The sequence below is a fragment of the Patiria miniata genome, unplaced genomic scaffold (assembly GCF_015706575.1).
Source record: "Patiria miniata isolate m_02_andy unplaced genomic scaffold, ASM1570657v1 HiC_scaffold_3, whole genome shotgun sequence".
Lineage (NCBI taxonomy): Eukaryota > Metazoa > Echinodermata > Asteroidea > Valvatida > Asterinidae > Patiria > Patiria miniata.
This window is the reverse complement of record NW_024037069.1, coordinates 12,917,413-12,944,287: the sequence shown is the minus strand read 5'-3', so window position 1 is coordinate 12,944,287 and position 26,875 is coordinate 12,917,413. Positions and strand designations below refer to the sequence as shown.

The 26,875-nt window shown below is 40.2% G+C and overlaps 1 protein-coding gene across 2 annotated transcripts in view; it reads left to right on the top strand.

Moving 5' to 3' along the window:
* Positions 1-1,385: 1,385 nt before the first annotated feature.
* The window catches only part of LOC119737153 (SRSF protein kinase 3-like), a 38,994-nt gene continuing 13,504 nt past the window's right edge, over positions 1,386-26,875 (top strand). The window contains exons 1-4 of one of the 2 annotated variants that reach the window (XM_038211273.1): positions 1,386-1,459; positions 18,640-18,851; positions 25,106-25,214; positions 26,577-26,664. In XM_038211273.1, the coding sequence (XP_038067201.1) occupies positions 1,401-1,459; positions 18,640-18,851; positions 25,106-25,214; positions 26,577-26,664 (468 nt within the window). In that variant the 5' untranslated portion in view covers positions 1,386-1,400. Of the gene's footprint in view, positions 1,460-7,348; positions 7,644-18,639; positions 18,852-25,105; positions 25,215-26,576; positions 26,665-26,875 lie in introns of those variants that run through there. The other variant, XM_038211274.1, reaches the window with a different exon arrangement.

Here is a 26,875-nt window from a genome sequence, read left to right as displayed (position 1 = left end):
CCTTGACATGAGTACGAGTACGAGTACTTTACCACGAGTACGCATACAAGTACACATATTTTCTTGCGAGTATGAGTATGAGTGCATTCTCATGAGAATGAGTACAAAACGTTTATTCTTGTAAGAGTGCATGTACACTGCATCATGCTACGTGTACCTTTTGGCTGGTAACCTATTTTGCTTCGAAATTATTCAAATAAGAGACACATGTGGAAGGAAAGACTTTGACTTTCCAGAACCCACCCCCTTTAAAAATGCAAAGTAAATATCAGGAAGTATTCCAATGTGCATTTATTTGTACTTTGGACATTTATAAATCCATTGTATTGATACACGTTTGTGGAAAACACCTTTGTTATCTCTTTTCCATTATAGGAATGTCCCCTTGTCAGAGTAGGCCTAAAAATACTTCAGAAGTTGACCTGTTTGAATTTTGTGTCTCAAATAATCAAACTGAAATAGTCAGTCGGGAATTTTGTATTTGTTAGGAAAGAACATGGATGTAACTTCCATTGTGTCACTTCTCTCTGAAGTTCACACAAAGTGTAACTGTATTCATTTTTTGACAATATATAATCCTGTTGATAAAGAAAAAGGCTTGTTTTGGTTGTGTTTAACAATTTTGGGTATGTACGTGCAAGTTTTTATTGTTGAGATGGTATTGATAGCCTTCAATAGGCTTCAAAAGCTCAATCTTTTGATGGCAACAAAACTGTCAAGCTACACACACACTGCAGGCAATGAAGCGAAGGTTTTAGCCTTGCGATAGCCTTATAATGAGATTATTAACAGTAGCAATCGATCCTAAACCAATTACCAGGCTAGCAAATTATTTGGAGCTTTTTTGTAACCAGTCCTTGACTTGTAAAACTTTTTTCACTATAAAAAAAGAGAGTTCGGGTCAGATCTGGTTTTTCTCTTTTTTTTGTCACAAACTTGTCTGGAGGGGGAAATTTATTACAATGGAGAGAAAGGGCATGCTGAGTTCGTGCACCGTGCAATTGGAATTCCTGAATGACACTGTTTGTAAACTTAAATGGTTTTTTTCTTTCTGTTGCTTGGTAAGGTCTCTTGTGATTGGTCCATTGCCAGACAAGAGTGTCAAGTTCTTCAGACTTGACTATGAATATTCATGTTTGGTTGCTAGATCAAGAGTTGAAATTGTCACGCTCAGGTTGAGGGCACCGACGAAACCTATTCATCAAGTTCGGGAGTCATTATGGCATATCGTTGTGTTTTCTGTTAACACCGTCCATCTGTGACTAGGATCCAGTTTTCATTGTCTGGAGAGTTTTCAAAACTCTTTGAGGTTTTGGAGTGGTTTTAGGGTTTGGAATACCCTGTTCTTGTTAAAGAGAATTCAGACATTGTGTTGGGCACCAGTGGACCGGTACTTCACAATGCCCTACATACTGACTGAGGATGGGCCGTACTACTGGCTTACCTCCACAGAAATCATGTAAGTTTGGCTTATTTTTGTGTATGCGATCAAATGATTACTGTTTGAGATGTCTGCTCTTTGGCCTATATGTGTACAAAATACAGTGGGACTGGGGTGTTTGCTTTAAAGGGAATATACATCATTTGCTTTTGCTGTAATTTTCAGAAATGGATGGAATTGGGGGGTTGGAAATATATAGCAAATATAGTTACACTGACTTTTTTGAGGTTTTGGGTTCGAAAATGCTATAAAAACCAAGAAAACCGATCGTTTTCTTGTAGTCTGGTTCCCTGACTCCATATAAGAAGAAACAGAGCAGTTTACATACATTGGGGAATTGTAAGGTCAGGGAACCAGTCTAGCTGGCTCGTACCCGTTCATAGGTTTGTAATCGATTGCAAACAAGTGCGATGGTCAACTGGGGCCAGTATTTGAAAAAAAGGCCAGTTGTTTCCAACGCTGATCGGCCGATCAGCGTTGGAAATTGATACAAAAATACCACTTTTCTTGAAAATGACAGTATACCAGGTGCCATGATTTTACAGGATGCTTTACACTGTCATTCACTAACAGTCCAGCAAGGTATTTCCAAATGATTTGGTAGTTTTATTTTTTGATGTTTGCAAATGTTGTATTTTCCCTTTAAGCTGAGGATTCGCCAAGGGTATGGCTGAGGTTTCAACATTAACACATGCCTTTTTCTGACCTTTTTTTTTCAAATACAGCCCCCAATTTACCAAATTTAGTTAGTCCACATTTTGTTTGCAGTCAGTTCATACTTCATGCGAAAGCAAGTGCGAAGTGAAAGCCATGTCGTCAACAATGATGGACGTGCTTCGAATGTATTGCTGACGTCACAAATTTCTCTTTCGCGTGAAGTATGAACCAGTCTTTACACATGGTGTTGGACCTGGGCAATTCTTTAATTTTGTTGTTGTTGATCAAGAAGAATCATTGCCCAGCAGTTTAAAACAACAGTTACACTTACAGAATCAAGAAGTATAGAACACACAAAGATATTTATAAGTACCCTGTGGGTGTTTTTCCCCTACAAGTTGAAGTTGTTGCAGTGACCCAACAAGATAAACAGTGTAGTTTATTCAGTGGTTTCTCAGTTGCAAATATTTAGCTTTGCTTGCAACATTACAAAATCAAACAGTGAATTCAGATCTGGACAAGACAAGTGAGTGGCCCATGTCAATTACCATAGTGTTGACACTTAACTTGCCTGGGTAGTTCACGAGAGGTCACAGGGTTTATGGCTGGACCTCCCCTGTACAAGGGCCAGATATTTACATCATGTCATCTTAGTTATTGGGAAAAAAAAATTTGGATTGGATTTGAAGGTTAACAAACTTTTTTTTTCTGAGTTATTGAGATTCTGAAATGAACCGTTCTTTGGAAATTCTGATGCATTTAGTACTTGTAGCGTGCATAACTGGACACAGTGACTTTGCTTTTCTGAGTCTTGGTTTTTTTATCATATGGAAACCCATTTGGGCCATTTATTTAGTGGAATTTCACAGTAGAAATATCTGGTTTATTAAATACATTTTGTAACTGTACTGGAATCTGAAAATTAAGAGATATCATTATAACGTTGGGAACATTTGATTCACATTTGTACCAAAAAATTTATCATTGCAGGGCTAAGAAATATGGCCTATTTTGTTTGGAGGGCAGGGACATATTGAGGGTGGGGTCTTATTCTGGAGGGGGTACTCTGTGGGGTTTACATGTAAGTAGATAGTTTGGCCTTCTCCAAATCCTGAGGGGGGGGGGGGGGGAGTGGAATCAAGGGGGCATACATGTAGGCCTTGAGCATGAGTAATTGTGGTTTAGTTAGTCTTTTTTGAGCTCCTCATTGTAGCTTAAGCTGTTTCAGGCCCTTCACATAATCGAAAAATATTGAAAAATGTACCCAGGTCCAACACGCAGATTTCGGTAACCCTTTCACACTTGCATAAGTAATGTCCATCCCTGTTTGGGACCCTGCCAGGTTGTGAGGCTCTACCTCGGGTAAAAAATCCGAAATCCACAGCCGACCCGTGTACACAATGATGCTAGTGTGAACGGTACACCTTGCCTGACTGTACGTGTTCAATGGAACCCGGTTCCACGTTACGGTGAGCCCTGTGTTGATATCAACACGGGTAGGCGAGATGCTAGTGTAAAAAGGTCTTCGGATGCAAAGGTACTGAACATGTATGTACATGTCATGTGAGCCAGTCTACACCAAGTGGCAGTGTATGGGATACTGACTGAGGACCCACTGGGATCTGATAATTAGGAAACATGAGAACATCACCGGTCCAAGGGTTCAGTTCATAACCTGTAAGGGAGAACTCAGTTCATTCATTGGTACAGGTAAAGGTACACTTCATGTTGCTCCTTCAGCTGTGATCATCAGGAAACATTTCGGCAGACTTTTCATAGTAAGATTCTTTTTAGAGAGATGGACTCCGTGCACAAGTACCCCCTCAACGGTTACAAAGGGAGAGTTGGGGGGGACCACTGGAAGGGACATTCAAAAAGGCATCGCCAACGACACCTGATGCTCATGCAAAGAGGTATATGGCTCTTTGCACATTCAGAATAAAATTATAATGTGGTTGTACATGTACGTACTTTGCGACATCCTCACGCAAGCTACATGTAGTACGTGCACGCAGTGTGTCCCATGTACTGAGCTCTCGAAGTGGTCAATAAGCGTTATCTACTATTCATGCACGAAGTCCATGTACATGTACATGAACAATATTTGCACATGTACATGTACAATATTTGCACATGTACATGTACAAGGTTGAGAATTGTACACACACTGGTATGTACAAGCATGGGTACCGGTACAGTGTATGTACACAACCAGAGTGACATGCTAGAGGAAAGAAAACAATCTCATTCTAGCCACAACTCACTTCCAACCCGTTAAATGAAAAAATCTTAAATTTTTATAAACAGACTTGCAATGTTTCCTCACGGATCAACTGATTTCTTCCACTTTTACTTCCCTAGAATGCCATTGCCAAGAGTCTTGTAAATTGTGGAATTTATCACATTTTGTGACCTCTCAGTTGCAGGCCTGGATAAAATTATAACTCTGGATGCTGATAAATAGCATTTTCAGGGTATCTGTGTCATGTGACCACTGCCAATAGCCAATCAGAGGTTGTCGCTTCATTACGTATTACGCCTAGTGGGGACGTCTGGTGACCGCATGCACTTCAGAAACCAAGTCAAAACCTGCTTTGAAAACCAAGCAAACGGGCTTGATGACAGACACCACTGCTAAGGGGTGCATGGAGGGGGTCTTATAGTCCCCCTTGGGTTAACCCTATTGTTCAACTGACATATTTCTCTTAAGAGTAATACCTTTCAGCATCGTTCCCGAGCCTGAACTTTCTCGACCCGCTTTCTGGGAAGAAGTGGGGTGACCCCGACTTAGTTCGAACAACTGGAGAGGATTATGGTTAAATTCTACTCGGGGATCGTTTTCAAAAAATAGGCTGCAGGTCGAGAGTGGCATGGGACTGCCTGCTTACTGGAATTCATGCATCCTTTGATCATACAGCTTGGGAAACTTTTTGCAAACTCTGCGGCAAAAAATGCCCGTAAGGAGGTTGTGCCTTTTCAAGACTTGCAGGTTTTGATATTGTCTCCTTTGTGTTTTTATTTCTTGCCAATATCTTTAATCTTGGATGTGTGATTTCCAGATTTCGATGATTGTTTAAAAATGTTTACATGGAGACTGGAGTTACATTCTTTCTTACATTGTGCTTTCTTATATCTTGTTTTCCACCTCAAATTGTGAGGCACGCGTGGTGGAGCACAGGATTCATGATCATGAGGTTGTGGGTTCAAGCCCCGCCGTGGCCATGCGTGTTGTGCCCTTGAGTAAGGCGCTTTATCTCAATTACTCCTCTCAACCCAGGTGTTAAATGGGTACCGGCATTATTCAATGCTGGGAAGGTAACAAACGCGCTGTGGAGGAGGTGTGGCGATCCCCCCACAGCAGCATAAGTCTGGCCCAATCGCTAACGAAAGAGAGATGGGCACTCCGTTCCTGTTAACAGGTTCGTCCCCTTTTAAATTGTGAGTTGTTGGAATAAATATGCATTAGTGTATAGTGATTTCTTGCAGGTGGTTTTGAATGCAAATCTAACCCCCTCTCCCCAAAAGCCCCAAACCAAAAATGTTTAAAATCAGAATATCCAGTAATACATATTGTAGCCAACCTCGTCTGGTGAGACATCTGCACTAGTACACAAGAGGTCGTGGGTTCGAGTTTCTCCCAAGCCCTTAGACAGCGCTGACAATAGGGTAAAACAAAATATTGAATATATTGTATTTGAGAGATGGACGGATTTTAGAATTTTTGCAAACTGACGTTTCTTTTTTTTCTTTTTCAAAAAATGCCTCCGTCCTATTGAGCAAAGATGTTTGTTCCTTTTATTCAAAATGCCTATCCATTTCATTCCTTGTGTGAAGTCATTAAGTTTTCATGGCTGGTTGGGTGTGAAAGGGTTTAAGGAAAAGGTCGTGGTCGTGACGCCCACTCTTAACATGTGAGAAAACTGCCTAGAGAAACCAATACGCAGCGAATGAATTTCTTCCTAATTGGTATTTAGTCTACGATTTCAAACCTCTCCCTCTTAAAGAAAGGAAAGCCTTCCTTATTCCAAATTATGCCACATGCAGTTGTTTTTAAAGTACAAACGTATACATGTTTTTATACATGAATGTTTGCCACCTGTACTGGGAAGTGTTTATTGTGCTTAATCGCAAACCCAGAGAAATTGTGGAATAACTAATGTTGAGCTTACTAATATCCCAGTAATAATATAATACCTCCACTTATGCTCCAACCTGTCAAATAAAGTGAGTTGCACTGTACATTCCTTCCTCCATGGTTACCGGGAAAATCTGTGCATTTACATACAGTAGTTTAGAAACTGTAAAACTCACTACACACGTCACCGTGTATTAGGCCCAAAAAAATAATAAGTCGGTCTCTGGTCAGCGCGCGCGTTGATTTTAATCATGCGCGTCGATCTTTTTTTTTTCCAAAATGTTCCGCGGTAGTTCCAACAGCGCCCTCTATTTCCGCACCTCAATTTTTTTTACCAAAGAGCACCAAGGAATGGGAAATTGCACCAAGGCAAATGATCGAAGCACCAAGGCAAATTATGCAGGACACCAATGTGTATGAGGACACCAAAAAAGCAAAATAGTACCCCACCTTGTCTGTACAATCCAAACTTGAAGAAAAAAAACTTTGGTCTGACCAGAGACCGAATATTTTTTTTTTTTTGGCCTTACTGGTAGTACATTTGTACAAAATTGTGTACGTACTATGTACATATGTATACATGCAAACATGTACTTTTACATACTGTAAGTATGCATATCCGTACTATGTTCTTTGCTCTATGCATACACATGCACATGTACTTGTACATGTGCACCGTACAAAACTAAAAATGTGGGTGAGTGACACTTCAGTCCTACATTTTCGGAGGTATCATATTTGCACATTTATTAAGAACAATTACACATGTACATGTACTGGTACATGTACTATGCACTGGTTTGAAATTGGAGCAGTACATGTAACTGTAATGTTATTGGACATTGACCTCTTCGACCTTCAAACACAACAGGTCTACACACCTGCAGACATGATTTTTGTGTTTGTGCAAATTGAGAGAGATTCCCCTACATGAGAGCACTCAGTCTCTGTTTGCTCAAGATTAAACTCTGCTGTGACTGGCCAACCCAACGAATCTGTATTGTTTGGTGTGAGTTGTGGCCCGCAACAGCTCCAACAATAGGAGAGGCGATTTTGATGATACGGGTTCCCAGCGTGTGTCATGCATTGTTACTCATCCTCAGTTCATAAAGACACACATGTGTGTTTATCTGTGTGGTCTGTGCATAAATTCATTCAACACATGGTGCAAGGGTTAGACTGGGAAGTTGTTATCTTGATTCGTGATAGGGCAGTTTGGTGGATACTGTGTACATGTACATGTTTTTGAAAAACTTATCATTTGGCATTATGAGTCAGTTTGGAGGCTGGGTTGAAAACGGAGACCTTTGTGTACATGATTTGGGTTTTGTCATCAGCAAGAACATGTAATGGTTTCAGCGCAGGAGTCTGGAACGGGACATGAATGATGTATGCGTTTTGTGTTATAGGGTGAGTAAAACACGTAGGCATACCATAATTTTAAACAGAATTTCTGATAGACAAGTCCTAGTGACCACACATAAAAGACATTATTACGGAGGTGACAACCCCCATGTTGCGTGCACGTTGCACATGCTCTTGAATTTGGTAAGTTGTAAACACTACAGTGTAAAATTGGTCAAAAGTGCATTGGCAATGATTGAGCATGTGCATAAGACATAAAACCTCATTAGTGACTTCTTCATGTTATTATGGCTTCCGGACAAGTCTACATATTTTGATGGTTTCTGCAGATATTGATGATCGGTATCCTCAACACATGTAAAAATGCTTGCAACTGCTTGGACAAAAATAAGCGTCCAAATAAATTTTGAGTTACCAAATGCAGTCTTTCAAATTCCTTTAAATTTTAATACTAGTCTTGGTTCAAAGACATCCTTGTGGTTTGGTGTTTTAGCGAGCACGGGTTAAATGGACTGTGCAGTGATTCACTGAAGCTGGCGCGCTTTATACAAAGGCCAACAAGCCACGTGCGGTTCGTCGATCGCGAGTCCGGTTCACGGATGGAAACATAGCGCCCTCTATCAGGCCAATATGCAACATGCATTCTGCTGCGTAGCGCAAAGGCTTTAACGTCTTCATGTATACATCGTAAATTACCCCACTAAGAACGTCTTGCAGTTAGATGGATAGAAAATTTCCGTCAGACTTTTGTTTTTCCCTGTGCATTTTCACAAAACCTACAAGTAGCGGTAAATGTCGCTGAAATGACAAATGCAATTTTCACAAACATCTGAAAATACTTAAAGGGAAAATACAACATTTGCAAACATCAAAAAATAAAACTACCAAATCATTTTGAAATACCTTGCTGGAAATTTTCAAGAAAAGTGGTATTTTTGTATCAATTTCCAATGCTGATCGGCCGATCAGCGTTGGAAAAAACTGGCTTTTTTTCAAATACTGGCCCCAGTTGACCATCGCACTTGTTTGCAATCGATTACACACCTATGAACGGGTACAAGCCAGCTAGACTGGTTCCCTGACCTTACAATTCCCAATATATGTAAACTGCTCTGTTTCTTCTTAAATGGAGTCAGGGAACCAGACTACAGGAAAATGATTGTTTTTCTTGGTTTTTATAGCATTTTCGAACCCAAAACCTCAAAAAAGTCGGTGTAACTATATTTGCTATACATATTTCCAAGCCCCCAATTCCATCCTTTTCTGAAAATTACAGCAAAAGCAAATGATGTACATGTATTTCCTTTAATTAATACTCATTCTTCAAATTTATTTCTTCATTTTGTATGATTTGTTTTTTTGTGTTGTTTTTTTAATTGGAAAGCACGATGATCATTTGTGTTCGGAATCATACTTAAAAAAGTAGTTGTCCATATTGGACGCACTATTGTTGGACCATAGAGAAAGGACTCTCTAAAATATATGGTTGGACATACCCATACATTGTACACGTGCAGGGCCTTACAGTTATGCAAGTGAACAATAGTGCTAGTGGGTTAGGCCAGTAACAAAAGAATATATCAATATGTGTGGGATGATTAAATGGAGTGGAATCAGGCATTATCTGATCTCAAAAGGGAACAGAAAGTACACAGGTAGATGCACAGGTACCGGTACAGGAAGTGGTTTTTCATTGAAATTCCCAAAATAAGGACTTAGGTAGACACATTTGGGCCAAGTCTGCCTGCCTTGGGTTTCTATTCTTGTAAATGTTTGAGTCATCAAGTTTACAATATGTAAGGCAACCATTATCTGAGGAAACCATATTTTGTCATGGATTTTTTTCGACATTTTTAACTTCATAAAAAATACCTGATGTCATTGTCAGTGTGATTTAATTTGGCCAGTGTGGTACATGAAGTCCAGTGGATCAGACTTTTTCAGTTTTTTTTTAGTTAAAAAGTTGTTCCTTAATGATAAATATTATAGATCTACAACATTCTGAACTGATGTTTTTATTAGATGGAATTTATGTCAGGTACATGTAGTTATAAATATTATATTGGGTTTTGTCCTTCACGGACATATTTTATAAACACTCTAACAGTCATGTTGTCCGACGCCAAGGGCTTGCCAGGAAAAAAAATCACAAGCTCATCCGAAATTCTCATCATATTCACGCATATAATTGGAGTTTAAAAAAAAGCTGAATCTTATCAGGATGATAGCTTCTAGCAGTGATTCCCCCCCCCCCCCCCTGTCAGCTGTGAGGTCTTGATGTTAATCTCCTGATTTTCCCTGAATAAAATTTCTCCCGTTCGCCCGGGGTAAATTTGTTGTAATGTAGGTTTCTCATCTAGAGTAAAGCTCCATTGGTCTTCAAAGCAGACCACTTGGAAAGAACTGGGCCAATAAGACATGTGCAGAGTCTAGGGTTTCAATCATGAATTGAACTCTATTTACATAGAAGAGGAGGATTTTTTTTTTCTCCTTTATATTTCATACACAATGTAGTTTGTCATTCGAGAACTGCCATATTCATGACAGTTGTTCTAATTTTAGAACGTTTAGGACTATCGCTCAACTTTCAGTGAATCAATGTTTGGCTTGTGCTAGAAGCAGCAATATTAGAAAAGAGCTCATTTTGCTGGTGTACATATTATTATTGTAATATAATAAGCCTTCTCTTTATCTGTGAAAAGCATGCATAGTTTGCATACATGTGTATTTGTATACGTGATGTGCCCATATTAAAAAAAGAAATTGGTGAAACTTTGACTGCCATGTTTATTTGCCTATAGATGTTATTAAAGTGACAAAATAGAGGCCTAATTAAACTATGTACTCTGCATAAATTTGTACCGGTAGATGCGTAAATAAATTATAAAAAAGACACCCTTCCCCCCCCCCCCCCCCCAACCAAAAATAGATGTTTGCAGCCTCATTGTTTGTACAATTGGAAGGTCTAATTTCCTGAATCTGTTTTCCGTACCTAGCTACTTCAAATATAAGTTCAGTGTTACTTTCGCTTGATCATTTCCTGGTTTTGTCTCTGTAGATTGCTTCACAAAGTACGTACATGTACATGTACTTTACCCATTTCTACATGCCCGTATCGGTAAAACTCACTTGTCATTTGTCAGAAAAGGTTTTGTAGGTGACACTTGTATACAGAGCTGGAGGCTTATGCGCTTAGCACAAAAAATGGGCTAAAGCACACAAAAAACAGGTCACCAGCTAAAACGGCATGTAAAGTATATTGCCTTTGACTGGCACTTGGCTGCTTTTTCGCTTAGCAAGATTTTCCACTTTATAGCTCCATGATTTTGTGTCAAGGGCCCATTTTATGATGCTGATGAACCCCTCCTTGCTGGCTGACGGCTATAGCAGCTGCCTGGACGCTGTGGATTGGTGTCTGTAGGCAGCTGCTACTGTGCAGTGCTGCTACTGTGCAGTGCTGCTACTGTGCAGTGCTGCTACTGTGCAGTGCTGCTACTGTGCAGTGCTGCTACTGCTGCTACTGCTCCGAGGCTATGTGCATTGATGTGTATACGCCTGTGCAGTGAGGCGTGAAAACCCGGGGGAAAGGGGTTAACAGTTAGCAGAAAAGTTGTACTTACTATGGGTTCTGTTCACAAGTACCCCCGCACCGGCAAGAAAGGAAGAGTTGGGGAGACCATATTCTGGTTCCCCGCCCAAAAGATTCCGACTTGCATTTCTGACTCTTACAAAATAGATCTTTTGGTCTGGGAACCAGACTAGGGAGCCCATCGGGAGAGACATTCGAATGCACCACCGACCCCTGATGCTCACGCGAAGACGCTATGGCTTTGTGCGCATTTAGAATAAAATTAGTAGTACTTCAAGATATATGGGTGTGAACACATGCGGTGTGTCCTGTCCAAGGGATTCTCAAAAGTGGTAAAAGCACCCTCTTTTGTTAGCGCATGGAGCCTACAGCAGAAAATTGTGCTAACCTCAAGCACTATTTCATGGCGTGGATGTGTATGGTTGGAGATTTCTATTGTTACGTCACTGATTTAAGCAACTTGTTTTTCACTGGAGAGGTACATGTACGGTAAGCGTATCTTTTGTGTGCTACTTGTTTATTGTTCTTCGTTTTGTAGACAGACGTTGTTTATAGCAGAAAATCATATGCTTAGCAGCGCTATGAAATTGGGCCCAAGTCTGTGGATGCACCTAGTACATGTACCTGTACACATCCTCCAGTATCCTGCCATGCCAACTGTCTTCCGCTATTTATGGCTGGCCAAGGTGTGAAGAACATTCCAATCCAATTAGTCGGTGTGCTGCACTCTCTCTGAACCAGACAGGTATTACCAGACTATCCCTACATGTAGCTGTACAGGCAGCTAGAATACATTGTCAGTGATATATTCCTTTATTTACCGTAAGAATCTGATTTAAAAATATAGAATAATTTAAGCTGACCAACATTACATGCACATTTTGTACATGTACATGTACATCTACGTTTGTACACAGCTTTTTTTAGACCCATGTGCACAGGGTGAGATTACAATTGGACGACAAACCTTTTCCAACTGATTGCCGTATTTACCCCCCCCCCCCCCCAAAAAAAAAAAAAACATTGATACTGATAGACATCTGATCCCACAGGCAGAAAAAGAAAAACTGACAAATCTGTCAAAATAACAGCCGAGTCCAGTCACAAGGGACTGAAACATGCCTCAAGTGTAGCATTCTCACCACCGGATATCCAGACTTGACTAACCATTATGACTATAGTTTCCATTTCTAAAAAAAACATAATTGAAATCCAAGACAGAAATGAAACCATTTCCTCCCAAAAGGGCCAACAACTCATAAAGAAAAAAAAATTCCATTGAAAGTAGCCATCTGCAATTTGTGCCTCCAAGTCCAACACGTTTCCTTGCTCAATATATCTGTGATATATTTTCCCTTCTGTTGTCTCGCACTTACAATATTTCACGATCAAAATTCACATAGAATCAGTGCCTCCATTAGTCTCTTACAAAGGCTTAAAATTGCTGGGACAGAGAGTAGGGAAAACAGGAGCGGCTGGTCCAAGGAAGGAGATGGACTAGACGCGTGAGATTTTCCACCAGCAGGGGAGGGTTTAACACGTTTCAGTGAAATATGAAGCTGTCTGTAGATGCGTACGTGCCAGAAGGTTTGACCTATTGTATTTGTGTGGTGCATGCTAAATGCACGGTGATACATGTAAATTATGTAAATGACAACAGTAGATTCAAAGGTTTTTGTTCGTTTTATGGACATAATTTATTGTTAAATGAACCCAGAGTGTATTTTGTCTCAGATTGACAACCCATTTTCCGATGCATTATTTGAAAAGGTACAAAGTAAAGACTGCTGAACACAAGTGTCTCACACATGTATACATGTATATGTAAAACATGTACCGGTACGTACGTGTACATACATACAAATGTATGTAGTTTGACATCAGCTTAATATTTATCTGGTTAAGGAAATGAGGAAATATACCTACATACCGTAAGCTTTAAATCGTGTGTGAAAGATCAAGATCAGTATGTTTCAATAGTGAAAATTGAGATTCTTCTTAATCTTTCTTCCAACTAAAAAATAATATTGGAATAGAATTGTAACAAAGAATGATCAAGGAATTTGTACATGGACCAAAAGTGTCCGGCAAAAGTGAGAGTAAACTTTCTATATTTATTGGGAAATTTGTTCAGTAGGATATGATGACATTAACATTATCCTATGATCTCACTAACCCTAACGTACCTGAATCCATCAAAATCCTGTTTCAGAGTATTTCGGGGATTTTGATGGATTCAGGATTGTAAGCCTAGCGGTACTGCAGGATTTTGATGGATTCAGGATACCTCCATACTGAGCAGTCACCAACACCGACATTTTTGTGCATGACACAATAGGTGGATTTTGGCCGATTCAGGATACTTTCTTGTAAAAGTGCTCAAGGGGTTAGGGGGAGCCATGATTGAGATGGCACCACGCTCGCGAGGCAGTCATATACGCGCATTTAATGCTCCTCTGACCAATAGGGTCACGTTAATACACGCAGCACGCACACCTCAAATTTACGACCTGCACGCGTCTCTGCTGCGCTTGTGTGCTACCACCACCTTTGCAACACCTTCTGTGTGTGTTCGACGGATAAGTCCACACAGGTACCAACTGTTTGCATTCCACTTAGCATTGGGCCCTGAAATGACTAATAACAGTTTCTAATTTCTTCCTGGGTACATCCAATCGGTTGAGGCCGATCATTAACGCTGGCGGTTCCAGGCTTCGATGGCAGAGCATTCCGACTAATGTACAAATATCACAAGTGTCACTTCGGCTATATTTGGACTCGGCGCGGCAAGGCAGAAACGAATTATGGTTGCACTAGTGTTTCGGCTTAATGAGTGAAAAATATGCAATTAGTTATTGAACAAGTGCTTTTGAAATCGCTCATTGCAGTATTACGGTCGTAAAATTTTGGGTGGAGACTGTTTAAAATTTTATCTGGTGTACATTTTATAAGTAATGATAATTTTGTTTGTTTCAATTGTTTTGAGTGATATGCTATACCAATACTTGTTAATGATAATTATCTTTTAAGGGATTGAAAGATGCAAATTTAGAAACTCGTGTCTCATTAAAACAAGAAGAGGCAAGCTAGTAAAGCTGGAGTGCTCAGAATTTTGTTAGAGTAATTCTGAATGGCTATTGACTGGAAGTCTTTTCATGCATCTTGTCTGGGCCGAGTGTAGTCCATTCATTGGCATTATGAGGTAATCCTATACAATAGCACTGCCCGGCTCAGTCAGATAGGTACAAAGAGGACACTAAGCTATACATGTAGCCCTCTGAGATCAGCAAAAACCATGCATATTTGTGAAGTTATAATTATTTTCTGTTGGTTTTTTTTGGGGGGGGGGGGGGGGGTTTGTCATTTGCCGTTACTTTTCCACGTGGTGGTTTGGCATTTCACCCGTTGCGGCCTGTCCAATTGAATAATGGCTGAATTTACCCGACACCTGGGCCCAAGCACGCTGCGGTAAACCACAAGAAATTAAGGGGGACCCTTGAAATTGACGGGATACCAGTTTATTGATTTGATTTGTGTAAATTCAAAACATGATACTTGGGCTGGCTTTCAGTGTGTACATGTAGAGTGCATGGTCATGGACTCTTGACACGTACATGGGATCAAACCCTAATGGGGAAAATGGTGTTGTGTCCTTGGGCATCACACCATCACCACTCTCTACCAAATTCCAAAAATTATACTTTCAGTAAAGAAACATTTATTTCCTATTCATCCCCCAAAATGAAAAATGTATGCAACAATAAACAGCATAATAGAGGCCAGTAGAGCATAGCTTGTATGAGGCATGCCTTTTCTGTCCAAAATTTGTATTATATTCAGGTACAAGCATTAACAATTGCAAGCACTCACAAAAATGTGAATAAGGGGCTATGAACACAGTCATAAAGTTGGATGGGCTATAGATACAGTGTACATGTAGTTAAATAATGAAAGGTTTGCGAAAACACCATGTGCTAATAATTTCTCAACTAAGAGAATGGTTGTGAAAAGAACCAGAGGTATAAACTCGACGTTCCGATCAGTATGCCCTGACCGTCTTCATTATACCTCTGGTTCTTTTCAGAACCATTCTCTTAGTTGAGAAATTATTCGCACATGGTGTTTCCCCAAACCTTTCATTATTTAGTATCTCCACCATGCAAAACCTCAAATCTTACGTACATGTAGTTGTAATGCACCAACTGTGCAATACTGAAGATACGGAACATACTCTTGCATTTTAAAATGTTATGACCTTGAGTTGTTATGATAGAATGTTAAATCTGTCCATAGTGATTTAAAATATATATAAATCCAGTACATGTACATTGCCTGAAAGTAGCGCAGCCAGCTCTGAGCAATTTTAACAGTAATTGAGTTTTTTTCTATGTACTGGTTCATCACTCCATTGCTGTTTCATCAATGTAGTAGACCAGCGACCACTTATGTTACTCCATACCCGACCACTTCAAATGTGTAGCGTCTTGGGTACTTAGTTTCCATGGAAACCTGCTGGGGTTACCTACTGTAGCTTCCTTCGAGTGCACTTCGGGAAATGGAAGAAATCCAAAGAGATTTACAAAATGTAATTGCGCTCTTTGTTTTAGGAATAGATGCTCACAAAGTAGATTTTTCCAAGCTACCCGTACACAATTTTTGTTTTCTGAGTGACATAATGTATATTCTGACTGAGGTACAAATGGGATTGAATTTTGCATGTCCTCCTCCATCGTCCCCTATCCCCCCCCCCCCCCCCCCCCCCCCCCCCCCCCCCCTTGTCTCCCATTCAACCCCCCCCCCTTCAGTCATTTCCACTCAATTTCCCCTCCCCTAACCCCTCCCCTAACCCATACCCTCAATCCTCACCCCTCCCCCTCATCCCCCTACCCCTCATTCCCCTACCCCACCCCACCCCCTTATCCTCACCCCCTCCCCTTACCCCCACCCCCTCCATCCCCTTCTCCCATCCCAACCCAATTGCTTGTGGGAATTCTCATGTGCATAGTAGTTGGCTGGCTCATTTTATGGAAATTACTCTTGCGCAAGTAATGACGTCTGGGAAAACAGAATGGAGGTCTTGTGATTGGCTTGAGAGGTGTCAATAAAGTCTGGCGGCCTGTGCATTAGAAACCAAACCAGCTCCATGAGAGACCCTCTTTAATTAAAGGAGTCTTGTATGGCAGAAGCAGGCCGTTCAGGTTTACAAACGCGACTCTTCCAAGCTGCTGAAGTTTGCTTTTGTTTTTGATGCTTGCTGAAAATATGCATCAGAAACATGTACATGTAATGTCCCCCACAATAGTACAGTAGGCCTACTGGTACCTGTAATGCAAAAATCATGTAGATTATGTACATGTTTCTCATTTGAGAAAGAACTGTGTTCATTGTTTTGACACATAAATAGATTCTTTAGCCAATAAATTCTTTAAAGGGAAAATACAACATTTGCAAACATCAAAAAATAAAACTACCAAATCATTTTGAAATACCTTGCTGGACTGTTAGTGAATGACAGTGTAAAGCATCCTGTAAAATCATGGCACCTGGTATACTGTCATTTTCAAGAAAAGTGGTACTTTTGTATCAATTTCCAACGCTGATCGGCCGATCAGCGTTGGAAAAAACTGGCTTTTTTTCAAATACTGTCCCGAATTGACCATCACACTTGTTTGCAATCGATTACAAACCTATGAATGGGTACGAGCCAGCTAGACTGGTTTCCTGACCTTACAATTCCCCAATGTATGTAAACTGGTCTGTTTCTTCTTATATGGAGTCAGGGAACCAGACTACAGGAAAATGATTGTTTTTCTTGGTTTTTATAGCATTTTCGAACCCAAAACCTCAAAAAAGTCAGTGTAACTATATTTGCTATATATTTCCAACCCCCCAATTCCATCCATTTCTGAAAATTACAGCAAAAGCAAATGATGTATATTCCCTTTAACCAAGCATCCACATTTCCATGTATTGTACATTACATGTATACATGTACATGTACATGTACATGTGAATTAACATACATGTACATACATGTGTTCATTCAGAATTGTATTAAATAATATGCAGATACTGTACATGTACAATTTTTTTGGCAAATAACATACTTACAAGTAAACAATAAATGTACAGTGTTCATGTTATGCACACTACAAAAATACACAGTACATGTGTCTGTCACGTTTCAATTATGTTCCAATTCATTTAATTTCATCTCAAACAATTTTTTGAAGAGGACATTTTTAAAACTTTGTATATGTACATGTATGTTTAGCTATTTGAACATTAGATATTGTAAATGTAAACAAAAGACAGTGGTAATATTCCATAGTATATACATGTACCTAGGCCCCGTGGTATAACAAATTGTTTCCTGGTATGCATATTCTTGCCAAGCTGTAAAGCAAAACCTGTCTCCTCTGTCATTTTGTGAAATACTTGTCATTTCATTCTGACAGCTAGATCTCCAACATGGCTTGCAGAATTTCCGATATAGGCTTGGAGCGATCTTACATAAAGCGTGTTTCATGCTACGCACGTTGATTGGATTTTTTTTTATCTCCGATACTACACTGGAGATTTAAGAATCATGTGGACAATTTACTTTGTGAATGAAATGACCTTGCACTTGGGGTGGGGATGGGGGTGGGGGTAGGGGGTGGGGGGGGGGGTAGGGGTAGTAACCCAAGTATGCTACTAGCCGCAAACAGATTCAGTAGCTGGCTTGATTTGTATGTGCAAATTCAGATATTGTTGCAGCTCAATTATACATTGTATCTAGCTGTGGGCTGCACTGTTTTGCAATAAGTACATTGTACAGTATGTATAATGCATAACCCACAGAGTATTTGAAATATGACAGTGCAGCATGTAGAGCTCAGTCATTTTAAAGGGTCCAATGACATTACTTTTTGTCTCACAAACCAGTGAGTTGATCGTGCATTTCTAGCACACATGCATGTACTGGCACATACCCATTTGTACCATGACATTGTTAATTAATTAATTAATTAAATTAATTAATGGTGACACATTCGTGGGATTTTAAACTTAGAACTTTGCTGATAGGAACATGGACATACCCGTGCCAAAATATGAAATGAACGAAGAGATATGAAGAGAACGAAAGAGTGGACATTAAAAATTGTTGTTCTCTTTTTAACCAATACGCGTGCCAACCCTTACAAGCTCACACTGTATCCTGCAGACCAATAACTCATGAACAGTGAGACACTGTCATCACTGTCCATAGTTTACCTTAAACAAGAGCCATGAAATGGACCATTTCAGTTTTAGCCATAAGCCCCGCCTACCAAGTGACCTCATTTGACCAAGTGAGTGTGGTCACCTGACCAAAAGTCATGATCTAATTGATCAATTTTTGGAAGGAACCATTGGGCCCTGATGCTATAGCTTTCTTTAAACACTCCATTTTCTTTATTATTTCAAAAGGTCTCACCCCAGCAAACAATCCCAGAAGCCCCTGGACTCTTCAGAGGAGGAAGAGCAACAAGACAACAGTTACTACCGGGAGGACGAGATTGACCGCGACGACAAGGCGGACAGAGACAAACGAGAGGAGAGATACCGAGAGGATGATGAAGAAGAAGAACAACTGGGATCTGATGATGATGAACAGGAGGATCCTAAGGATTACTGTAAAGGTGGGTTGTAGTGGAATCCATCACAAGTCCTGACAAGTCCATCACTAGAAGTCCTCATATTTTCATCACTAGAAGTCCTCATAAGTTCATCACTAGAAGTCCTCGTAAGTTCATCCCTAGAAGTCCTCATAAGTTCATCACTAGTCCTCACAAGTCCATAACAAGCCCACACAAGTCCTCACAAGGTCATCACAAGTCCATCTTAAGTCCATCTCAGTTCTTCACAAGTCCATCACAAGTCTTCACAAGTCCATTACAGATCTCACAAGTCCCTCACAAGTCCCTCCCAAGTCCTCACAAGTCATCACAAGTTTATTACAAGTCATCACAAGTCCTTACAAGTCCATACAAGTCCTCACAAGTCCTTACAAGTCCTTACAAGTCCTTACAAGTCCTCACAAGTCCTTACAAGTCCTTACAAGTCCTCACAAGTCCTTACAAGTCCATCACAAGTCCTTACAAGTCCTTACAAGTCCTCACAAGTCCTTACAAGTCCTTACAAGTCCTCACAAGTCCTTACAAGTCCTCACAAGTCCCTCCCAAGTCCTCACAAGTCATCACAAGTTTATTACAAGTCCTTACAAGTCCTCACAAGTCCTTACAAGTCCTTACAAGTCCTTACAAGTCCTCACAAGTCCTCACAAGTCCTCACAAGTCCTCACAAGTCCTCACAAGTCCTTACAAGTCATCACAAGTCCTTACAAGTCCATCACAAGTCCTTACAAGTCCTTACAAGTCCTCACAAGTCCTCACAAGTCCTCACAAGTCCTCACAAGTCCTCACAAGTCCTCACAAGTCCTTACAAGTCCATCACAAGTCCTTACAAGTCCTCACAAGTCCTCACAAGTCCTTACAAGTCTTTACAAGTCCTCACAAGTCCTTACAAGTCCTTACAAGTCCTTACAAGTCCTCACAAGTCCTCACAAGTCCTCACAAGTCCTTACAAGTCCTCACAAGTCCTCACAAGTCCTTACAAGTCCATCACAAGTCCTCACAAGTCCTCACAAGTCCTCACAAGTCCTCACAAGTCCTCACAAGTCCTCACAAGTCCTCACAAGTCCTCAAGTCCTCACAAGTCCTCACAAGTCCTCACAAGTCCTCACAAGTCCATCACAAGTCCTCACAAGTCCTCACAAGTCCTCACAAGTCCTCACAAGTCCTCACAGGTCCTCACAGGTCCTCACAAGTCCTTACAAGTCCTCACAAGTCCTTACAAGTCCTTACAAGTCCATACAAGTCCTTACAAGTCCTCACAAGTCCTTACAAGTCCTTACAAGTCCTTACAAGTCCTTACAAGTCCCTACAAGTCCTCACAAGTCCTTACAAGTCCTCACAAGTCCTTACAAGTCCTCACAAGTCCTCACAAGTCCTCACAAGTCCTCACAAGTCCTTACAAGTCCTCACAAGTCCTTACAAGTCCATCACAAGTCATCCAGTCACAGGCTATTCAAAAGAACTGTCACAAAGGGCCTTGTTATGGTTCATCCTTTGTTACTTGTGACAGGACTTGGGCCTATGACTCACTTGTGATGGAAATGCTGTGAAGGAAATGCTGAAGTAGCAAAGCATCATGGGTAGCTTACTGTCATGTTCGGTACACATAAGTTTCGTGCGCAAATCTGCAATCACGTGAAAAAAGGCTTTATTTTAGGTTTCTTTTACACCTCTTATGCACAGAAAGATCCACCTGAATTAGTGTTAGCTGCAAATAGTTCAAAATGTTGAAGTATTTATTCCATAACTATGGGCTCTGCACAAGTACCCCCCCAACGGTAAGAAAGGGAGAGTTGGGGGAGACACTGGGGGAGACATTAGAACGCATTGCTGACAACGCCAGATGCTCACGCAAATACCGTACACCATGGGCTTCTGCACATTGAGAATTAAATAAACCGTGCATACTTCGTGCTTTTACCCGCATGTGTTCCGTCCATGGGGCTCTCGAAAGTGGTAAAAAAAAGCGCCCTCTGTCGCTGGCGCACGTAGCCCATTGTGCAAACCTAAAGTTTGCACAGGTTCATTCACTGATGGCTTATAACTGTTACTGCCTCAATTGGTCCCCCCCCCCCTTTTCAGTATACATCAGGTCAAGCACCCATTGGGTCAGATCTAAGTGCTTGCTTGAGGAGCAGAGCAGTCTTCCGACCAGCTGTCGGGCAAACAACAGCCGTGAGATTCCAAGAGTGAATGGAATGATTCGCTCGCTGGGTTGGGATCCCCAAAATAGCCGCACGTGAGGGGTTGGTCATTTGGGTCACGCATCTCTCCCGTCCTGGACATGTTAGCAGAGAATCTGAGGTTGCTGCCGGTATGCTTAGTGGATGGTGCTGAAACTTGGTGTTTTATAATGGGTTTTTTGGGGGGAGGGGGTGCCGAGTGGTACATGTATCTGTTTTGTAGGCATTAGGCCAAAATAAAACAAATGCTGCGTTTCTCGTAACCGGACTGACCCCAAACATTTAGGTGTACACAGGGCCCCCAGCAGAATTTTCCAAAGTACACAATATAGCACTTTCTTAAAGTATACATGTACCTACTTAAATTATACAGCATAATGAGATTGTGCAGTTCACATTTATTTAGAATCATTTATAAATGCGTTCATGAAATTTTCATTTGGTACATTAAAATTTGAAAATGCACTATACGTGACATTTTGATATATGTGACATACCGGGGTACAAGTAACTTCCCTGACACATTTAATTATTATTATTAAAGGAAGATTATCTGAAAGCTAGGCGTGACAACTTCATTGACTACCCAGCTTGCTTTATTAAATCTTTTCCATCATTTACAGTTTTGTACATGTGACAAATCTATTCTTACAGATACATGTACCGGTACATGCACAGTTTACATGTACATGTATTGGTACATGTACGTACATGTACATGTACATGTACATGTATGTTCTTCTTTGGAGAGTATGAATTCTTGGTCTAAAAATTGGACCCAAGATGGATGCATCTGGCTACCAGCTGGCGTGAATCATGCATTGATACATACACCTACGCATGAATGGACCCAGTCACATTCCCTGGAACATTAAGCCTACCAGTGTGGGATATTTCATAATCATTAGACATGATTGATGGGTTGTTTAACCGTCATGCTGTGGCATAAACCATAATAATGCTTGTCTTGCCTTTTCATTCATGTACATCTCAAAAAATTATGGAAAGCCTGTCTGATGGACAGTGAGGGAAAAGTGGAATACAAAATGAAGTTTAAAAAGATCTGCTAATCTCCAGCTGGCATTTTCTGCCACCCTTGTACTGGTATTGCATCCTCAGTGGCATTACACTCACACCCCGACCTTCCATATTGCTCTTCTTGGAAATTCCTGGAAGCTTTCCACGTTAATGATTTACCATCTCCTTAGTTTCATAACCGGTGCGTTGACAGACAGCATACCACGCATTGCACAGGGCCCATTGCTCGGCACAGGTGCGTGTAGTTAGTGGTAAATACACTAGTCCATTGCTGTCAACAAGTTTGTTATGATTATCAACCCATAGCTTCAATACAAGAAATACATGCATATGTATTTGTTGATGTTTTGGCTCCCCGTTTTACCACAGAAGCAGAGAAAAAGACAATTTTGTTTGCTGGTTACAGATGGCCAGCCTAGAGTTCTCTTTGTACCTACCTAACTGACTGACCGACCGATTGACAGCCCATAGCATTGTTATGATTAACAGCCCATAGCATTAGCAGACATATTGGTTGATTTTTTGGCTCCTGGTTCTCCACACAAGGAGAAACAAATATGGATTTTTCAATGATTTCTTGTTCTTTTCCAACTTTGGAACTCTTGCGGGTGATTGACTAAATTGATGGTCAAGGCTGTCGTGGGAAGATGACCTGAATAATTTAATGGAACTGTAAATATTTTAGTCGTGAACCAGACTACGAAGGTCACAGGCACCATTGTATGCACATTGTGTTTGTTTAATTCAAAAATAAACATTTTCTGTACAACATGGGTTGAGAGGAATATTATTTTTCCAGGAGGTTGCCCTCACAGGCAGATGTTTTACTGCTACATGTACATGTACATGTACATGTATTGTTTTTTTTTTTTGGCCAAATACAAAAGAAGAATTTGATGACCTCCTAAATGTACGAATGCACTTTATTGTGTAAATTCATCAGTGAAAATCATCAAAGGTTCACGGTTTGAACAGTGTATACAATGTATGTTAAAGTCTTGTCTTGTCAAAAAATTTGTGTGGCGATATTGCTAAGAAAATACGTACATGTTTGGTACAAAATAATAAAACCAAAAACAATTTTAAAACGCTCCTACTGATCCTGTCCCACAGTTTTTGTACAGGGTACCAACTACCAGATCCCTTATGGATTAAACCGCATAATTGTGAGTGGGTGACCATGACTACTGCCACAGCTTGTGTAGCAGCCATTTTAAAGGGCGATGCCTTTGTTTGGCTGGAATGCATGAGTGAACCTTTTGTGCCTTCATTGTTACTGAGCTACATCCATCATTGACAGGCACTCACCAGCGCTGACCCACCACATCTATCATTGTCAGTCAAGGCATTGTACCCTCAGTTAACAAAACTACCACAGCCTGTCAATTGTATACTCCCTTGTGGAAGTCCTTAGGAGAAGAACCAACCAAGTATAAGTACCAATATGAGGCCAGTTGACAGATTTGTTGAAACCTGTCACCTGATAGATTTTGACGTAAAGGGTAATTCTCTCTCGATTGTCACTGAGAGAGGGAGGGTTAATAAAAAAAAGAAAGGAGTAACGCGATTTATCATCATGTTTTGGCTTATAAATAGAATGCCTCTTGCACAATAAGACAACCATTGTACACCACTACATGTACAATATACACATGTATAGTTTATAGTTTATGTACATGTACCGGTATATAACACGTTTAATGATCATGTACATGTACATGTTCATCGGTAGCTTTACTGCAACACAAACTTTATTAATTTCTGCCTGAAAATTCAGACAGGAAATTGGTCACAGCCGACTGAAGATTCCTCCATGCTGAGATTAACCTGCAAGCACCATGTACCGTTATGCAATCAATTTCTTGCCTTTCCTCTGAATGTAGAACCCCATTTGACAAGGTCTTTAGTTTAATAAGTAGGTCACTGCATCCAAGTATAGAATGCAAACTTTTGAACTCAGGATACAGACAAGTACTTTGCCGTTACTTGTATTTGTGGGCTACAAGCTTGCCTGGTCTGCCGTTGAAAAAATCAATTGAGCTAGTGGCCGATTTGGAATGTCAAATAGATTGTGCAGAAATGAGGGATTTTGTTTAGAACTTGGTGTGTTTGGAGGTTTAAATCTTAAAATGTTGTTGCTTTTCACAGTCCGTGCCCATGCACATGTCTGTGAAATTGTGCATTTATGAGTCCTGAGAAACTGGGCCATGGAGCATTTGATATCTAACATATGATAGTATCATGGGAACGCGTCTCATCTTGTACAGCATATCATCATCCTCCTACACTGTATCTCAAATATCAAGGACAAGTTTCAAGTTGCAGGATGCGAGTTTGATTTGTGACAAATATTAGCCGGTTTGTATTCCAACTGCGCATGTGTACCTCAAGATTTGATGATTTTCCTTTCGGGATGAACAATTCGTCCTATGCGTACAAAATCATAGCAGATACTATCAGAATTCAAGAAATTGTCTTGTTCTGAAGCAAGCACAGAAATTTCACAAAGTTTGGACAGTGACGTGATTTGAGGTGGTTTGGATACGCCAACTTTTTGGGCGAATGAAAGTTCTCATCGTCGTTCTGATTGTATGAAAAACTGCAGAATTTGCAGTTCCCAAGTACCCATCGCCTTGTGTGCATTTATCTGCCACATTTATACCGAAGTAAAATTCGTCAGATCTTGTGATGCATACAGGTATGCGCAGTTGAAATACTGATTGGACTTATATTTACATGCACCCTTGGCTGTGTTTACTAAATAAAACTCCAAATGAACTGTAGTTGAACTGTGATCAAATGTTAATCACATTCACGATACTGGCTTCGTGATTTACAAAATCACCAAAACTCACCACAAGAGGGCTCACATCCAAGTTGTAATCCCATTGTTCCTGCAGTCAAGGACCCCCTCACATCCACAGACTCCCTAAAGGTCACATTTCATTCTTTCATCAATTGATTGAATCACATTATTGCATCTGTATAACATGTAAATTCCTCCTCGATAATTTTTGGCTTTTTTTCTCTTCGCTGCAGGCGGCTATCACTTAGTGAAGATTGGTGACCTTTTCAATAACCGGTATCACGTCGTCCGTAAGCTAGGGTGGGGACACTTCTCCACCGTTTGGCTGGCGTGGGACCTCAAGTAAGTTAGTGTAGCTGTTTATAGTCCAAGTCAACAAATTACCATTTCTAACAGCTTTTACACACTGTTCATTTGCTCATTTCTTTTCTTCACAAGTTTAATAAATCCGCCACAAATTATCAGGCATGCAACTTTTCCTCGGATCAGCTGATATCCTTTCTTTCTTTTTTTAATTCTCATGTCTGCCATTAACAGTCCCGAATCCTCCAATTTGAATATTTTTTTCTTACCCTCTAGGGGGTTAGGGTTAAAGATTGAAAAACACTGTACAAAACCTTCTGAAGTCTTGGACATTTGGGGGTGGGGGGGGGGGGGGGAGGTGGCAGCTTTACAGTTGCATGCCTGATTTATGAAGGCACAGTTCTCAAAAAATGGTGATGAGATAACATGAAAGGAAGAGTGACTATCCTAAAGTTTCCTGTTTTTTTGGATATCAATTACCATGGTATGAGGAAATTAAATTTAATTCCAAACTCATGTTTGCTTTTCACCCTAACTGCATCAGTTATGTTGCCCTAACTTTTTCTTCCGTGTGAAAAAGAAACAACCTTTTTGTTTATATACTGTTTGAAACTCTTCAATTCAGCAGGCTAAATGAAAGCTAAATAAAGATGTCAGTATACCTGCATTGTACTGGTACTTGCAATATCGCAAGAAAGATTAGACTAACTGATAAGAAATGGATTTCCTTTCATAAGTTGGACGGCCTCAAGCACTCTGTAATTCTTATTCCATCACCAGTCTCCTTTCCTACTCACCGTTGTATCGATAAAAGTGAGGAAATATTTGTTTGTTAACAACTGAGTAGATACTGTCACATGAACCCAGACAGATTGGTTACAGTGAACAAAAAGGTGCAAGATATGAAAAGTGCAGCCACAGTTACAGGGCACCGTTCAACTGAATGAAGGCTTTTGCTACACTGACGCACTGGCTTGACTTAACAGAAAAAAAAGTGTTCTGTACTTCTGTGCTTCTGAAAGCAAATTGCTTAAAATAGGAGTACGTACCCTGAGGCAGTAACACGGTAACAGATCGTGTGGGTGGGAAAGTCTTAGAATTCTTTCTTGATGCTAACGTTTTGTTACCCTTACCCAAGCCCATGAAAGGCAGAATCAACGTCTTCTTTAGTAAATGTACACTGATATGCAATACTTTCATTATCGGAAAGTCTGGTAAATTCTGCTGAAAAGGTATTCAAACTGCATGCTTTTAAAAATGATATTGAGTATCATGGAAGTTGATTCTCATAAATACTGCTACACTTTTCACGTTTTAGACAATTTACCCTAGCTTATTGAACTAGTGTTAAAAAATATGTGTTTTTAAAATAGAATCCTAACGTTTTCATTGTCTTTACAGGGGCCGTAAATATGTTGCACTGAAGGTTGTTAAAAGTGCACAACACTACACAGAAACTGCAGTGGATGAAATCAAATTACTTAAAGCAGTAAGTGTGCATTGAGAATACCTCTGGAGGTGGTGTGTTCAAAGCCTATTAAAATATGCTTCTATTTTGCCTGTTAAATTTTTATTCTGTTATTTTCCTGCAAAATTCTGTGATAACAAGACGGATTTTACTGTGATGTAAAAAGATTTCAGTAGGATTGATCTCAAAGCAAACCTAATTTTTTTTCATCCAAAGCACCAAAAATGTCACA